General features: G+C 38.3%; 1 protein-coding gene across 1 annotated transcript; it reads right to left on the reverse strand.

Moving 5' to 3' along the window:
• Positions 1 to 287: 287 nt before the first annotated feature.
• zdhhc18b (zinc finger DHHC-type palmitoyltransferase 18b) lies at positions 288 to 17,682 on the reverse strand. The gene is given in 10 exon segments (XM_034125312.1): positions 288 to 2,140; positions 4,719 to 4,828; positions 5,610 to 5,712; positions 5,804 to 5,855; positions 7,838 to 7,975; positions 8,853 to 8,895; positions 8,897 to 9,003; positions 14,552 to 14,712; positions 16,220 to 16,490; positions 17,213 to 17,682. Coding segments are annotated over 9 exon segments (1,146 nt in total). The 5' UTR covers positions 16,474 to 16,490; positions 17,213 to 17,682; the 3' UTR covers positions 288 to 1,962.
• Positions 17,683 to 19,219: the final 1,537 nt, after the last annotated feature.

Here is a 19,219-nt window from a genome sequence, read left to right on the forward strand (position 1 = left end):
ATTTTTATGGATTTTTTTGTCAAAGCACTTAAGATATTCATTGCTATCGGGATGTTAAGAGCATTGGAATATAACAAAAAGTGTTCGAGCCGGTTTCTCAAACTTACCTACCCCACCTTTAACATTGGACAATATTAAATCTTTAAATGTGAGTTTTTTGTCATTAATCCAGCACGTTAATTCTTAAGAATATCCACGTTCAATTTAAGTCTAGAAATGTAGAAAAGTAAAACGTTTCTGTTTTTGAGGGTGGACAGACAATGAAATGAGTGACACAGATGATGAAATGCATGGATAAAAAAATGTTTTATTATTATTTTACATGTCAGTAAAACTTACAAAATAGATGTATAAAAACAAGACAAATCACACAAAAACAGTGAAATGTAGACATGAAGGAAAGTATGAAATGATTTGGCACTTTGACTTTATATGCAAACAAGTAACATGTTAAATACAAATGTAAACCACAACTATAAAACAAACAGCTCACAGCTTCACCATGATGTCAACTCAAGACAATTGTTCACTCCCACAAAACACTTTGAGTCTACTCCGTACACACCAATGTGTACACAACCCTTTACAGCTGACTCTTTTGGTGTGAAGGAAAAATATTTTCCAAACAGCAGCTTCTCTTTTCCACTTGAAATGAGAGCACTGCACCGCAGATGTAAGCAAAAGTTTCTGTACAACTCCACACACATTTCATATCACTAACTTTCAGAAAAACAACCAGAGAGGGAAGAGGACACAGCCTCAGAGTCTTAATACAACTCCCCCTCCCTCTTAAAACACCCCACATACTGCACATGACACTGAGGTGGAGATTTGTGATACAAAAGGTAACCACTAGTCATATAAAAATATAGTGAACAGTATCCCTGTTGCTCAATTAAAAAACAACTATTATGTTCATTTCCATGAGGTATATATAGATTAGCTGCCTGAAGCAGGTGTGTAAACTCATCACAATAACAAGGCAACACAACACAGTACTACATCTCAATTTAAAGGAATGGTTTTGTTGGATTATTGCTTTTTTTTTTACCCCAAGAGTAAGACGCTCATGCCTGTTTGCTAAATATGAAGCTACAGCCAGCAGCTGGTTAGCTTAGCATAGCACAAACACTTGACATAAGAGACAAGTTAACCTGGGTTTAACTAAGAGGGAAATATTAGATTACCGCTACCGTCACTTCTCAATGTTGTGGTCAAAGTGACTTTAGCCCATACTGAAAAAAGATTGCAAAAAAATCAAGTTCTGATCTCAGAGTTACATGTTAAGGCTTTTTTCTTACCAAAAAACTGGAAGAGGTAATGGGTGCAGCACAACATTGCCCCTAAAAAAAGTAAGATCAAATGCCTGACTCCTGATCCCGACTCCAATGCTGAACTTAAAACAAAAATGTAACTTTGAAAAGTTGAAATCATTAGAAATGGCATTCAGTCCTGCAAAACGTATTCTAGTAAGACCAGTAGCTTGTATGTTAGCAAACCTACGAGGGCATACAGCTGCATATCTGAATCAGTTGAACTGTATTCGTGCTACTTCTACACTTGTTTCCATTTCCCCATTACAACAAATGAATAACTGCTGCTCAGCTAAAGCTAACAGCTAGCTTTCACACACAGACATTAGATGGATATTGATCTCACTCTCTGAAAAGTGACTCCTTAAAGTGACAGATTCCAGTGTTTGGCATACATGAAAGAAGCAAACAGTATACTTTATTTACCAAATGTATGAGCACTTGATTCATTTTAGCTTAGTCTTAATCCCTGCTTTTCAATTTCATTCCAGCTATTATAAATCATGCCAGCATTCACCGAATTTCACCCTATTTTTGCAGTGAGTAACGTCATAAATACTGGTTGAACTAATACAGTGTATGCAGGGATTAGCCCTTCAACAACAGGCAGCGGACAGATGTTGAGCTACAGCAGGCAACAAGGCTCCCGTCAGGCAGAGGAGGAGTTATTTTGGGAGGAGGGGGGTGCAGGGGAGGGGGGTGCCAGCTGTGAGGATCCTCCTACCACGTTTATCTCGCTCTTATTGGCCAGATCGGGCAGCTCGATGTCAGCGCCGGCCGTCTGCACAGACTCATCCGCCGGCAGGAAGCCCCGTCTGTCGATCAGGCTGAGAAACAATAAAGATTTGAATCAGCAGGCGTGCTTTTAGTCTCAATATCTACAAATTTAGAAATACATGTTTCTGGAGAAGCAGCGTTCAGTTGTTATGCGCCAAATATCTGGAACAAACTACCAGAAACCTGCAGGTCCGCTGCAACTCTTACTACTTTTAAATCCAGGCTGAAGACTTTGCTCTTTGTCCCTGCTTTTAAAGGTAGGGTAGGTAAGTTTGAGAAACCAGCTCGAGTGCGCTAGAATTTGAAAATACACAACCGGAGAAAATCTGCCACTTCCTTACAGAGCCCCTCCTCCAACACACACGAACGCGCACATGACCAATGAGGGCACGAGATAAGTTTGTGCCCCGATGGAAGGCTGACAGGCAGGTAGGCCATCCAGTTATTTTAGCCGGCCCGGCTCAGATGATTGGTCGTGCTTTTTACAGTATTACGGCTTCCACAGATGACATTTCTTTATGGATTTTTTGTCAAAGCATTTAATATATTCATTGCTATCGGGATGTTAATAGCATTCCATGGAATATAACAAAAAGTGTATCTCGAGCCGGTTTCTCAAACTTACCTACCCCACCTTTAATCTGCACTGTAACTTTTATTCATGTATTTTTTTTAATGTTTATTTTATTATCTTTGCTTTTTAATGTCCGTTTTTAAATGCAATTTTCTTAATGTCTTTCATTTTTGTAAAGCACTGAATTGCCTTGTGTTGAAAGATAAATAATCTTGCCTTGCCTTCTGTCACATCCTATTGGCAAGCACATTTAAGTAAAACAAGATACTGGGGTGGAGATTAGGGTTGCACCATTGGGGGAAAAAAAACATTTGTAATTCTTTTTGACTCGTACTGATTGCGATATGATTTGCAATATAAAAGGGAATGATCATTTGTTAAACATTATTCTAATTTACAGTGATATAGAAATAATTATGCTTTTTAGGGTTTTCTCTTTCCCGTAGTGTGTTCTATAGGATTGTGTGCGTGTAAATGGTCAACAAAGGCTTATATCCCCAAAAGTCAGTCTTATTTTTTTTTAAGAGCATCAGTACCAAACAAGGTTTTTTTAATTGGTTCTGCAGAATTCAGATATTTTCCACATATTTTACTTTTTTCAAATGTTGCACTTGCAATTTCGATATTTCACTTCTCCATTTTGCAATTTCTTTAACCCTTATGTTGGGTTCGGGTCTCTCGTGACCCATTTCAAGTTAAAATTATATAATAACTACGCTCTAGTTATTTTTATCGGAACAAGGCTTCATGATATCCTCCACAACAGATATATAAACACTACAAAACTGATTTGGACAATTTTAGCCAAGTCTGAAGGTCTCTAAAAAAAAAAAAAAAGTGTATAATTTGGTGTTCGGGTCTGGGAAGACCCAGCAGAATTGTTGGGGGTGACTCGGGTTCAAATTTGGCCCAATCAAAATTAATCTTTGACTTTAGACACCCCTCCCCCACTCCCTTCATAAACTGTAACAATATGTTTTCGCAACATGCACCTGGTCTCCCCTCCCTCTGCCCCCTTCCCCCCACGGGAACTCAACCTTTCTCAAATAATATGTACACTAACACTTGAACCTGAACACACACATGCACGTGTGCAATATGTGGTGTAATGTGTTTTGGGCCATAACATTAAATGACAACAGGATTGTACGGTTATGAATGCATTATAAGTTAGATGTAGTTAAAACAATATTGGATCATAGTCATTATTTTGAGTGTTTTGGACTGAGATAAATCATGGGTCAAACTTGACCCGCGAACACCATGAACGGTAACAGCTTTCGAACACAACACAAGGGTTAAAGGTTAGAATAATTGTTCAGCCCTAGTGCAGAAGCTAACTAAATGTAATATTTCTTGTTAATGTCAGGGATTTCAAATGAAAGAGTCAAGGCTTAGAGCTCGACAGAAGATGTTCCAACAACAATTTTAACAACTGATTTGTCAGGGAATAATTCTGTATACATGTTTACCTTTCGCCCTCTGACGCAGATGCCCAACCTAGGGCAGCCGTTATCTCCCTTAAGGAGGGGCTGCCCTAGCAAGTTGTTGTTGTTGTTACCAGTTTATGACCGGGCACCTCTCGGGGAGAGATAGTTATTGTTGTGGGACACCTGGAACACATCCTTCTCGGGGTGTAGATGACCCCGAGCCATAAGCGACAAACAAATGTGATTCAGTGTCCTCAGCTGTTTAGTCTATCTATTGAAGAATGTTGATTATTACACTCTGAACTAGTTAAAACCTCGAGCTACAGGAGGGTTCTTCAGAATTGATTGTGGCATCTCAACCGTGTGGTCAAACCGTGGCCTGTGACATGTCTTGTGAATTCTCCGGCCGAGCTCCAAATAAACCGTCAGTGATCTCGTGTCTCTCTTTTGAGTCCTGAATCCTATTGTTGCAGAGGTTTCCCCCCACAGGATTCATCATCAAAAATGCAGAATGCTAAATTGATTGTTGGATTTATGAGTCCCTGATTGAGGATGTGGTTTTTGCTCATTCCTAATTATTTACATGCATATGTGTTACTTCAATAAAACCAAGTTCCCACTGACCTGGGGGGCATGGGTCCACAGAGCACAGAGCAGCAGTTCACAAAGATGTTTCTCTGACTGTAAGGGTTGGTCACATCTTCTCCACTCTTCCCCGACCACGAGCCTTTAATCTGGGACACACAGGATGAGAACACCTATTTATTACCAGCTTTATTCAACATCCACGTCATTAGATACTTGGGTTAGTGTCCCAGGTGTTGGATTTAGAACTTCTCATTAACCCCACTGAACCTTATAAAAAAAGTTTGTGGATACAAACAGAAGAGATTCTTCAATTTTCTATAAAAATGTTGAGTGTTTAAGACCGGCGGGACAGATCTAATAGTAATTTAAAAATTATCCTGCGGGCCCAAATTAAATCCACCAAGGGCCTTATTTGGCCCCCGGGCCTTGAGTTTGACACATGTGATTTAGATAATTGATTTCATGTTTAACATTTATATTTCTGTTCTTAGTCTGCCCAGTTTATTTGTAAAATATTCGTAAATAAGGCAGCAGTGTCAGTGTATTGTTTGCATGCTTTATTCATTTTAATGACTATTGCAAGTTGTCCAATGCATCTTTCTTGTCTTCAAAGGTTTTTCACCTAAAGACCCGTTAAGCAACCGAATGGACCTTTGGTTTTGAAGTAAACTACTGAAATAAAAGACTGAGAAAGTAACAGTTGCTGTTTCATTGGAGTGGAATCCTGTTAAAAGTCCAGTAGATGTTTCAAGTCCCTTTCAAGTGGGGAAACTGCACCAAAAAACGGAGAAGACTTGACAATTACTGACAGTTAATTAAAAATAATAATTGATTTTAGGAATATTCCAAACTTTCTTAAGGTTGACCCACAACAAACCAAAACAAAAAATCCCTTTCAAAGCTTCTCCATTATTGCAGCGTACTCACGTCCTCATTCGTGGTCAGGTTGGAGGCTACCAGATATGTATGGAAGCCTGAGAGGCCCAAAATGGACCAGACGGAGAAGAAGCAGATCACCAGCTCCACTGCAGTGAGAGGCTGAGTCAAGGAGGTTTATTAGAGCAGGGAGAAATGTGAATAATACATGTTCACTGAGAGAAACCTTCATGATTAAAGGATATCTGCCGGGACTCTCCTGCAGAGCGAACACCAGGCCTTTCCCCCCCTGAGCTCCTGGAAGAGAGGAGGAATTACGAGAGATTAAAATAATTGTAAAATAATAATAAAATTAATTTCTATGCGCTTTTTCAGGTGCTCAAAGACGCTTTACAGTGGTGATAAAAAGGAAATAAAATAAAATGTAAAAAGTTCAATTCAAATATTAAAACAGCAACACAACATTAAAATGAAAATAAAATATATGTTTTTGAAGTTTCTCAAGGTTTTTCAAAGTGTGGCATCACCCTTAAAAATATTTAACATCCTCAAACAATATTCTAAGTTTGAATAAAGTCATTTTGATTAAATGCGTTTGACTTTTATTTAAAGGTCACCCATCATGCTATTTTTAGGCAATAGCATAGGTCTCAGATATATACAAATATATAAAAAACATGTCTATGAAGAGTTTTGCTCAAAATACCAAACAGATCACCCATTCTAGCCATGCCTCATATCCCTATATTTCACTTCCTGTTTCAAAAGTGCTGATTTGGGTATAAAGCTTTAAAAAAATAAAGAAGTAGGGGGCTGAGCTCATGCGGGACCCGGCAGCTACTGTCTAAACTAAATACTGCCGTGATGAAACGCCATATCATGGATTATCAAGGATTATTTCTGAAACAGTATGGAGCTCAAAGGCTTTCTCTCTTGCCGGTTATACCACAAGGTGAGTTCCTTTTTATTTCCTGCTTCTTCACACACATGCTCTCCAGTACAGGTTAGCTCTGAGTGTTAGCGATGCTAATGTAAACACCGACCATATTACGTCCAAAACAGTCGGGCATTGTTTCTGATAGCAACGTTTCTGATAGGGCCGTGGGTGTAAAGCCAGCCTACATTTCCGATATTACGTCATATCGGACGCAAATCTGGATCAGCTCCGTTGTAGCCCCGTTTTTAGAGATTTGGGTACGGAGGAAAAGAGAGAGGGTTTTATTTTCTGACGCTGCGTGAGTTCCCCGACACACCGGGGACACATCTTTATGTATAAAAGACATCAAAAAAGTGCATTTTGCATGATAGGTCCCCTTTAAATAACCAATAAATGCTCCCAAACTGGCCACTTTTTCCATGTCTTTTCTCCAATTATCGTTTGGTATGAAAGTGGTGATGCCTTGATGTATCCCCAAACAAATGCAGATATACATTTTTTTTTTACAACAGTTATTTACTATAAAAGTGTGGGAAATACAAGGAACTGTGTGCAACTAGTTAGAGAGATAACCAGTTTTTGGTTGCAATAGAAATGCCGTCATTGAAAAGCTTGACTCTAACACATATAGACTAAACTAAATATAAACTTTGTTGAAACATGATAGGAATTTTTGAATGTTTGAAGCACACGAGTCAATCCTACGCACCAACCACAGAAATGTAATCCTTTTTCTGTTGTGTGTTGCTTTAATTATTTTTTTAATGAATTACACTGTATATTTAAACTGAGTACCCTAAAAATCCCTTTATAAATAAGATGTACTATTATTACTGAACAGTCAAATACAAATAATATAACTGTAGCCTAATCTTTATCAACGGTGCAGAAACAGGAATGAAGCTATTCAGAGCAGCAAATCAAATAACTCTGACTCAATTCCATCAAATAGAAAAAGTGCGTAGTTCCTAAAAACTGTTTTGGTTAATCTTCTTGATGTGGGAGCAGTAGCACCAAGGTCACGCTCGAATATTCTAACTCTTATGTAAACTGGCTGTTGGATGAAATAACATTTGAATACTCTGTGAATGGCCAGTGGGACACAGACACCTTATACCTTAAAAAAAACTGGAGAAAACAAACATTGTACTGTAAAAACTGTATATTTTTCTTATCAGATAGCTAACCTGCTCTGATGTGGTTAGCCCCGCCCATCAGAAAGAGACAACACACACACACAGGTGCTGTTACAGCCAGGTGTGTGTGCAGGTATTATCAGTAACATCCTGCCTGTTTTTAAACCATGAAACACCTGTGAACCGGAGCAAAGAAACACACGTACTCAGAGCCAGATGTGTGGTCACGCAGCCGAAAATGAAGGCGGTGTGGAAGGAGAGCGACACGATGAAGGTGTAGAAGAAGCGGTAGTTGCGTTTTCCCACACAGTTCCCCACCCAGGGGCAGTGGTGGTCGAACCGCTCTGAAAAACAAACGCATGTTGATGAAAAGGGATGCGCAATGAATTGATGAGTGGGAGAGAAAATCCTCTGGAGGGATAACAGGGATTTTAGCCTTTGCAGACCATTTACATGCACACAAACCTATCTAAAGGTCCCCTATTATACTGTTTTTCATCAATATATTATAGCTCTCAGATATATACAAAACATGTCTCTGAAGTGTTTGTCTCCAAACACTAAACAGATCATTGCAGCATCCCATAATCCCCTCTGTTTCAGCCCTGTTTCCAAAGTGCTGATTCTCTGTCTGTTACTTTAGATGAAAATAAGGAGCCCCTCCCCACGCCCCTCTGAGAGAGATTTGGTTAAAAAGAACACAATGGTGCTCTAGGAGGAGATTCAGGGGATAAGGTGGGGGGGGGGGGGTTACCTTGGTTGGTGATTGGCTAATGGTTACACAAGCCAAACAATCGTTATGACATCATAAAGTGGCCAAAATCTGATCAGCTCATTTTCAGACAGGTTTTTATATAAATGGATCAGGACAAAAAGAGAGAGAATCTTTTTTCCTGAAACTTTCAGAGTCTCTTTACACAGAGGGGACACATGTTGATGTAGAAAAGACATGAACAAGTGGATTTTGCATAATAGGTGACCTTTAATACAATATGAAAGGGAATGATCATTTCAATCATAAAGTTTTAAAAATAGTCTTTCCCTCCAATATTTGAAATGATAACACAATTGCAACATCAGTCAAAATAGTCAATTATTAGTTATTTTATTCCTCATCAATCATCCCATCCTATCAATGGATCCAGCCTGATCCCCGGCGATGGGATGATGTTCCCTGTGAGGCCTGTATTTATTATGCATGGTGTGTGAATGTCAGCTCACCCACACAGTTGTCACACAGGCTGCAGTGGGAGGTGCGGGGGGGGCCGGAACATCTTGCAGGTGAAGCAGTACTTGAGCTTCACCACCTGCTGGTTGATCACCACCTCCTTAGTGCGGGGGGGTGGCCGATAGCTGGTGTTCCCCGTGTTATCTGCACAGGGGAGGGACAGAGAGACAATTCAGTTTATTCACTGATCAAAGGAGAGATTTCTTCCTTTTCAATTCTTTATTTGGAGTCACATTATATTAAAAGTACAGTTTTGAAAATCATATCTCTTTAGAGACACGAGTGTTTTTTTTTTCTTATACCCTATTTGAGGCAGAGTGTCCAAACTTTTAAAAGTACATTGAAGACCTACATTTTTAACAAAGCCTTCGGTTAGACAGGGTATATGCAGGAATCCTGAAGTCAAATGTAAAACCTTTTAAGACCTTTTTTAAGACCCTTTCCATACATTTTAAGACCTCATCGCCACTTCGAGTTTTAACCGGTTACATTGGCGACACACTTTACCTCACATTTACTATATACAGTATTGATTGTCCTTCCTCCTTATCTTCCAACCATTTGGACGCAGACTTGCATTTCCCCATAACGATGTTGTTTAACAACCGGCGTAAACGGACCTTCACGCGCTATCAAGCAGTGAGCGTGCGATGTCCTGTTCAGATGACGTCCAATCCAACGGGATGCCATAAATAAACTACACAGAATCACACTACACACCTACGCAATGATTACATTCAGGCAAACTGTAGAATACACCCTCTTTAGACAATTTATATACTTATTGAAAACAAGCTACCAAATGTAATACCTTGGAAAATGCCGTTTAATACTTTTTAATAGCCTTAATTTTCGCTAAATTGATTTAACAACTTTTAATACTTTTTAAGACCCCGCGGACACCCTGGTAGAGCTCGCATTTTATGGTATTCATTTGATTTGATTTTGATGGTAATTTGAATAATTTGAATGCTTTATGTATTTTTATTGTCTTTTGTTGTTATCTTATTTATTTTGTATTTCTATTTGTATTACATACACTATCTTGTCTTTTCATTTTGCTGTAACTCCATTATTTACAATGTTGTTATTTGTTTTTAATCTGTAAAGCCCACTGAGGTCCTAATAAAGACATAAAAAGGGCCATCTTTTACAAACACATGCCATTTAAAAAAGGGACAACTTACTCCAAAATCAAACAAACATATTTGTAGTCTTACCTGTAGCGCTATTTATAATCTAATTATTGGATATCTGGATTGTTTTGGGTTGAGTTGCTGAGTCTTGGAGGTATTGGTCATATAGATATAGACTTCTCTCCAATATAATGGAACTATATGGTTTGTGGTGCTCAAAAATAAGTGCATTTAAAGCTCGAAAACGATAAATGATGACAAGTTTACTTAAGTATCCATAGTTTCATTTAGGAACGACAAACCGTACTTACCATATCACTGTACTGTTCTTAGATTAGTATCACAGCTCTAGTTTGATTTTGAATATAAAGAAATGCGCTGCTTATTTGAACGTTATGTACTTTGATTGTACTTATTGTCAGTCGCTTTGGATAAAAGAAGCAACTAGATGAAATGTAATGTAATGATTTCCACATTTCCAACATAATGTGCTTTTTAAATGAACGTGTAATGGCATCAGTAATGAGATCAAGCCTAAGAGAATAAGAAGTCAAACTAAATATCCAAAGCTGTTTCTTTAAAGTGGACCTATCATGCTATATTTGAATAATATAGTGTAGGACCATACCTATATAAGGCATATTTATACTTTTTTTTTTCAAAATACCAAACAGATCATGCATTTTAGCCATGCCTCATTTTGCTCAATTTGACCATTTCTAGCTCTGTTTTAGCAAGGGCAGATTTTTTTGGGGGAAAAATCCAAGCTTTTATTTTGAAGGACCGATTTTCTAACGCTGTGCATGCAGTAGGCGTTGGACTGGAAGTACCGGAGACCATAAATGGTTTTGAAAACTTCTGTCACGTAGTGATCATCTTCTCAATAAAACATCTCTGCTGATGTTTTTTCGAGTCTTCTGGCCAATCAGAATCAAGATTGTTGCCCGAAGTCCCCACGGAGAATAACTGAGGTAGAACTATTCTTTATACATCCATGGGTACAACTTCAGATAAAAAATGAACACATAATGAAATATGACCCCCGGTTTGATGATTGACAGGTCACAGAACAATGGGAGCTATCTACCCTTACCCACAATTTAAAGTAAGTCACACAGAATCTCCTCTTTACTCTTCTCTCAGCAAGCTGTCAGAACTAAGTGAAAAACAAACAATGGCATAAAATATTATTAATATATCGGGTAGTAATAGATTTATTTATTTTCTTCTCAGAGTGTACCAGAATGCGTAGTTTATGTTAGTATTTCTAAAAATCTCCTGGGGTTCAGCTTTGATTCCATTATCTCATTAAACCTTTTTTAAAAGCATACTTTAGTTCTGTGAAGGGATATATGCACTGTACTTCACTTTTATTAATATTGTATTCTGAAAAGCGTATATATTACAGCACGATTTTTTGTTGAATAGATTTGAGTGCTTCAAAATGTTGGGTCACGATGTATTGACCAAGTAAAAAGTGGGTCCCGAGGCCTAACCAGTTGAGAACCACTGATCTAGAGGCCTGGCATATGTACTACAGCGTCTCCAGCGCTTTCGAACGGCAATGGCCGTGGCTGTCTCCTCCTGATTGGTGGAGTTGGCCCAATAGCCGTAGCGCCACCGTCCTGACGTCAGGACAGTGTTCAAATCTGGATCAGTTTTTATCAGATCCGTTGCAGCCCCTTTTTTAGAGATTTGGGTATGGAGGAAAATAGAGAGGGTTGTGTTTTCTGACACTTGGTGAGTTCCCTGGAACACCGGGGACACATATTCATGTATAAAAGACGTACAAAAGTGCATTTTGCATGATAGGTCCCCTTTAAGATATGGTGGTAGGTAAAGATTCAAGACTTATGTCAGAGCATCTGTATTAAAAATATCTGGAGCAGCAGCAGTGCAGTTGTGTAATGTGAACGTCTTACATCATCACTGCCTAAACTTTGGTCCTGAGTAGGATGTAACAAGGTGCACAGAGCCAGCTTTAGACACGAGGTCAATATATTGAGGTAATCCATATTTAAAGGGAAGGTAGTGTTGGCAGGACTTCAAACTGAGAGTGCATATAAGTGATGGACTGAACCCTGGTGAAAAAAGGAAACACTGAGGGACAGAAAATCCTCCGGTCCAAGTTACAGACACATTGATTTCACAAAAAATGCCCTAAAGCTGCCAATGAGACATACGTTACACATGGTAAATACTTCTTTAATGCGTCAAAGGAATCCTCATCGTTTAAAATAAAATGGCAACAGAAAAACTGATGTCTGTATTCCAGTAAAACAGCTAAAAGAATTATAGCCGCTTTCACACCAAGTACTTTGCCGTACTTAGTTCCCAGCACTTAGTACCCCCATGGATAACCAACTGTAAACCCCTCACACACCATTGCACGCTGTACTCTTTAGTCAACTTGACATCATTATCAATGCGCAGATCACTGCACTGGTACAAACTCATCTATACCGCTATGCTTGGACTGCTGCCCCTCTACATATCCACTTACATATCACACAAACAGTACAGCTATAGCCTACGATCTCAAAATTACATCACTCTGTCCGTCCCCAGTTCGCACGGTGCTTGGGAATAAAGCCATATCATACTCTGCCCCCTCGACCTGGAACACACTTCAGCAGGAACTTAAGCTGACCAGTTTGATACCCATCACGGATTTTAAACTAATTTTAAAAAAGCTGGAGAAATCATCTGTGGGTGTTTGCACCTGCTATATCTAACTACTGTATATGGATTTCAATGACTACTTTTTTTACGATGTTGTATTTTAGTGTTGCCTCTGTGTTTAGTGTCCTGTCTGTCTGTAACTTTGTGTGGTAGTGTTACCACTGACAGGTCTCTCTTGAAAATGAGACCTTGTGTCTCAATGAGATTTTACACCTGTATCAATAAAGGCTAAATAAAAATAAAAAATTGAACTAAAGAGCCGATCGTGTTCACACCGGAATAAGTTCCCTGAGGGAAGATTACGCAAATGAAGCCGCTGACGTCACTTCTTCTTCTTCTGCTTTGGGTTTACTGGCAGGCCGCAAACAACTTCACGGCGTATACTGCCACCCGAAGTCCCCGGCCGGAAGTCCCCGGAGTTGGGGACTGGCTTCAGTAGAAGCTGCTGGGACTTCCGAGTAAATCGCCAGAGCGCAGACACCTCCTCATCTCTCCAATGTTTTTTTTTGTGTTGCCATAAGTTAGTCTCTCTCCGTTGGTGCGCGGGGCTAATGCTAATGCTAATAATGCTAATGCCAGCAAATACAATGGCGGCTTCAAAAAACTTTTCCGAGTTTTACGGTGCGTGGTTTGCAATTCGCCCAGCCAATCCCCACCACCTCTCTAGCAGGCACTAAAAAGGGGGTAAAAGTTCTCTTTTTGGTGTGAACGCAAAATCCCAGGAACTAGGGCTGTACGATTATGGCAAAAATCATAATCACGATTATTTGGGTCAATAATTGATATCACGATTATTAAATATGATTATTCATTGACTTTGAAAAAATCCATTTATTGAACTTTAAAACAAATACAAATAATAATTTGAACAGTATCTTTTTAACTGTTGATTACCCTGAACGTATAATTCAACTGAAAAACCAATACAAAAATAAATGATACATTTAAATAAATAATATCAAAATAATAAATACCAATAAACAAGATCAACAAATATTTTGGAGCGCACTTCCCCAAGCTACTAAACATATATAAATATGATAAATACAAATAAATTAGACCAAAATTAATTAGATCAAATATGTTGTAGTGCACTGTCACAACCTAGCAAAGCTAAATAATTGTTTTTTTCGATTATGTTGTTTTTGTAATTGTGGCAGGCCAAAATCATAATTGCGATTAAAATACGATTAATTGCACAGCCCTAACAGGAACTATCGGAACTAAAAGGGAAAAGTACTCCGGTGTGAATGCGCCTTATGCCTTCATTCTCTACTGTGAGTTATGCTCTGAATATAAACAAACTGTGTGAAAGCTGTGACAAAAATAGAGTTTCATTGAAGTTTGACACACTTTAATGCCACTGAGCAGAGAGTAGTTTATAAAGAAATGAGCTGAGATCAAGCAGTTTGAGTTTAGGTATCACAGTGTGCAAATGATGCTCTAAACCTGGGTCATAAACCGGCAGGAAAAACACCTTGCGGGGAAAAGAGACACTAAAAAGGCTTATTTTGAATGATACTGGACGTAAAACACAAAATAAGGGCTGCTTCTTACATTACTGTCAATCTGCAGATTATTTTCTAGACTAAAAAGGTCAGAAAATACTTTAAAAGTCCCTCATAGTCTCTTAAGGTCAAAAGTGATGTCTTTAAATGTCTTGTTTTGTCAGTTTCACTCATTTAAATATGACATAAAACAGAGAGAAGCCGTTTTCTGAGGGCCTGAAAACTGTATTTCTGCATACTTTCATGAAAAAACACTTAGAACTCAAAATAGTTGGCGATACTTACTCTGCAGATTGATTTTTTCATGCAGCTCTAGTCAGAAGCACTTAAGACAACAATGTTTCTATGACTGGAGTTGGCTCTTACCGATCTGTTTTTCGATGTCTGCCGCCTCATCGGGCGTCGCTCGGGGCAAGATGCCGGGGTCCGTGAAGCTCGTCTGGAGCAACGTGATGACCACAAACACAAAGAGGAAGCCTCCAATCACAGGGATGCAGCTGGTCAGGTGTTTGACCAGGAAGGGACAGCTGTGAGGAGAGGAAGAGAGGGGATGGATTACTAAGACATGACAAACAAAGGGAAAGGATATAAAGAAATCCAAGTCTCATATAACTGAGGCTGATATAGAGAGGCGAAGTCCCTCCCTTTCCGGGGGAGCTCCATGGGACCTTATTTCAGAAAAAGTATGTATTGAAGTCAATGGCGAGAGACAGATTATCTTTCGATCCCGTTTGAATTGTGCCACGAATTACACATATGATGTTTGTCAATTTAAAAGATAATTTTGCAAGTCAAAAAAATAAAAATGTGTCGTAAAACTGTGAAGTAACACTTTTTTTGTGTGAAACCGCTCAATGAACTACATCTCCCGTCTCGCAACACACACCAAGACAGCCGTCACGTTGGCACATTTCACTTCTTTCTTTCAGAATGAGGCGAAAAGTATTAAAAGAGGTGAAAATCACTCCAAGTCGGGGCATGTTGAGAGCTGTACATACACACAAGGGGAGTTAGTCGGTTCCGTAAGAGCCAGCATGCGGGACCGGGATTCTGAGATTTGTAGTCTTTCTAGTTGCGTATTTTTCATAGTCTTATATTTCAACAGTTTTACGACAAACTGTGACTTTTTTGACATGGAAATGATTTTTTAAGATTGACAAACATCATATGTGTAATTCGTGGCACAATTCAAACGGGATCGAAAGATAATCTTTCTCTCCCCTTTGACTTCAATACATACTTTTCCCGAAATAAGGTCCCATGGGTCGGAAGTAGATGGGCGGGACTTCGCCTCTCTATTTCAAACCCACTGGGGGATCTAGTTTTAATTAACATGCAGTGCCTTTAATCAAAATCTTAAATCCATAGAGACACAGCATACATTTCACTACACTATGATAACAAATACTTCATGAAGTATGTATTAGCAGTGATGGAAGAAATACTCATTATTTACTTAAGTAAAAGAAGCAATACTACAGGGTAAAAATACTCAATTACTTAAAAGTGCTGCATTCAAAATGTAGTAGTACAAGTTAAAAAGTAGTTGCATTAACATATATATATAAAGTGCCAAAAGTAAAAGTACTAATTTTGCAGAATGGGATATTTAAGAACCATATATTTTAGTATAGAGTTTCTTTCTATACCAATGGGAAGCTAAACCTATAATAATATATGATAATGTATTCTATGTATAATCTACATGTGCAAAGGGGAGTATAAAGTACCATAATGGGAAAAGACTCAAGTAAAGTACTTGCATTTTTTACTCAAGTACAATACTTGAGGAAATGTACTTAGTTACCTTCCACCACTGTGTATAAGGACATTTTATGAATTAGTAGAACCTGGTTTACAGTTCAGCAAAGATCTTATTCATCAGATAAGATTTAACTCAACAAAATAATAATGTTCAATGCTAGTATGCTTCATATTGCTTTACTATAGTGGAAGCTGACATGTTTTGGTATTTCCACTGAACTCTCAGGGGACGTGACAGAAGCGTGGACCTTAAAACTAACCCACACTCACTCAAAAATAAAGAATAATCCACTGGTGATGAGGATGAGGCCCAGGGTGAGGGGCAGCACGCCGCTCTGCCGGGCCACCATGATCCGCCCATCGCAGTAGAACCGGTTCTTTCCGGGGAACACGTGCCACTTCCTCCTGGGTTTCCCTTTCGGCTCCTCTGGTCTGTCAACGTCCGGCCCGTGATGAGGGGTCGGGATCGGGGTCGGGGTTGGAAGTGTCCGGGGGTCAATTTGCTGATACTCGCAGTTTTTCATGATGTGGAGTAGGGACCCTTTAATGCACCAAAAAAGTAATCATCATTTAAAGTCAACTGGAAACAGCGAAACTGATGATGAAATACCACTGAGAACAATGCCTTTAATCTCAACTGTGAGTTTTGCTGTGAATATAAATAAAACAGTGTGAAAGCTGGGACAAAAATATTGTTTCACTGAAGTTTGATGTACTTTAAAGCCACAGAGCAGAGGGTAGATTATAAAGAAATTAGATTAGGCAGTTTGTTGATACTGAAGGTTTTCATGACTTAATAACCAGGGTTTGGAGGGTAACTTCAAACATGTAATCCATTACAATTACTAGTTACATGTCAACAAATGTAATCAGTTAAAGAATCTGAGTATCAAAGTAATCTGATTACTTTCTTTTAATTTTGTATTACCACAATATGAAAATGCAATTCAAATAAAATAAAAAACAATAAGATGTTTTTCACTTAAGTGCAGGTTACAATTTAACCTCAGAAAGGAAGATATATGTTATGATATAAATGTAGTAACAGTAATAGATTAATAATGCCGTTTAAACTTCGACTGTATTTTGCTTAACATTAAAATAAAGGAGAATTAAAGTAGCCTAAATATAAAGGTAATTAATTCAGTACGTATAGTATAATATATGGATCTTTATTTTAGAAATATATTTTGTATGTATGTATATATTTTCTTGATAAATGTAATCTGATTATTATTTAAAAATGTAATTTAATACAGTTACCTTTTTTTGTATCCCGTTTACGTAATCTCGTTAGTTGTAATCTCGTTACTTCCCAAGACTGTTTATAATAACGAGATTTTAGTTATTTATCCAAATTCTGAGAACATTTCACCAGCGGTTAACAGCATCACCGACGCCCGGGTTTGAGGCACTGAAACGCCGCAAACGTCGTCATCTTTCTACGGTGAAAACAAGCCAATCTTACACTATGGGTATCCAAGTGTAAATAACCCAAAGTACTCGAAATAAAATCCCAGATATTCTCCATGTTCCTTCACTTATTCCTCTTGTTTTTTCCAGAGAGCCATCGCAAAATAATCCAGCCGTTGACCAACTGGTAACCATTAGCTTGTTAGCTTTGCCATTTAAACCCTGGATGTTTAACCGTTCATTCTTCTTCTTCTTCTTCTTCTTCTTCTTTTGCTTCTTATTTTGTTTTTACAGGCGGTTGGCGTCCAGATGTTGCATTACTGCCCACTACTGGATACATAATAAAACGACCCTTTCCAAAAATAACTATTATACCTAACGGAAAATGCTAATATAGGAAAATAAATAAACATAATAAGCACCTTGTACCTTCGTTTCGATTGTATTTCTTGCTTAAACCATAGACTGTATATATAAAGGCTTAAACCAGCAAAGAAAAAGAGACTGCAATATATTTTTTGTTTTAGTTTTTATGGCCAGAGGATCTCCCGGAAGTAGTTTCAAAATAAAAGCCCTCGTCTGGTAAACGCATGGCTGTATAAAAGAGAACACACGACATTTAATGATAGATAATGATTTTAAGATATAGTTGTTATTACAAGAAAGAGGCCGTAGAGACAGTCTTTAATGCCCTCTCAGAGTCTATATTGATAAGACTAGCGTTGAGGGCTTTCCATAGTTCGGTTTATTTTGAAAGATATTGACGGTTCAAGGACTGAAACCCAAAACGCTCCCAAAACACGAACAACGTCTCAGAGTTCAGCCTTATCAAAACAAGCCGAAATACACCGTCACCGAGCTGCACAACGTATACCTAGTGATGGCGAGATGAAGCCTTATCAAGCTTTGAAGCTTTCCAGCCAATTGGTTCTCAAAAGGGTTCATCTCATCTGAACCGTTGGTCAAAGTGTGTTAAACAGGCACACATCTCAAGAGTGTGATCTTTCTGTGAGTTCCCAATGAGTAAAGCCTTAGAATAACTGTAAACAATGAACATGAAATCATATTTTTTCATGTAATACATTTGTATGAATATTATATATATACCTGCCCAGTTACTCTTACAACGAATCCGTATTTGCAGTTAATCAAATTAGTAATCTAAGATAGCCTAGGCTACTCATAAAAGCACTTGAAGTATGAAGTGACCGCAGCACTGTTGTTAAGGGGTTTTTGCATCTAACTGTAACCTTAGAGCAAAGCATTAAATCCCCATTATTAATCAATCGATGCTTTCTACTGATCTGTGAAGGTTTTCATGTCATCATTACCATGGGCATCACTTTGTTAGAAACAGTGGTGGGGACAATTTCTCCATATTTAACAGCATAGCAGAAGACAAAAGATGCCCCCCCTCACCATGAAGGAGGGGTTCACCTTTGGTTTCTCCTCCCACCTGAATCCATCACATCACGATGGGGTCTAATCGCCATAGATTATATATTTTTGACTTTTGTACATATGGCAATAAATATGTTTATTATACCAAACAAACTCGAAGTCTCTTCTGATTTAAATACATTCAGCTTCCACTAAAAATTACCATCATTTAAATTGAGAGAATATTATTTGTGTGAAATACAATCCCTGACACACATATTAGAGTTTAGCATACAATCAATACAGGTCTTGCATAAAAGTTTGAATACAGAAATGACGGCTTGGTAAATAAGACATCAAGAACCTCATTACAACCTACATTCACTTTTCAATAAAATACCTCAAAATGTTTTCCCAAAAAGGCAGAAACAAAGGCGTTCAGCAAAACAAATAACAACCAAGTTTCTGTCTTACATT

The sequence above is a fragment of the Trematomus bernacchii genome, unplaced genomic scaffold (genome assembly GCF_902827165.1).
Source record: "Trematomus bernacchii unplaced genomic scaffold, fTreBer1.1, whole genome shotgun sequence".
NCBI classification, from domain to species: Eukaryota; Metazoa; Chordata; class Actinopteri; order Perciformes; family Nototheniidae; genus Trematomus; species Trematomus bernacchii.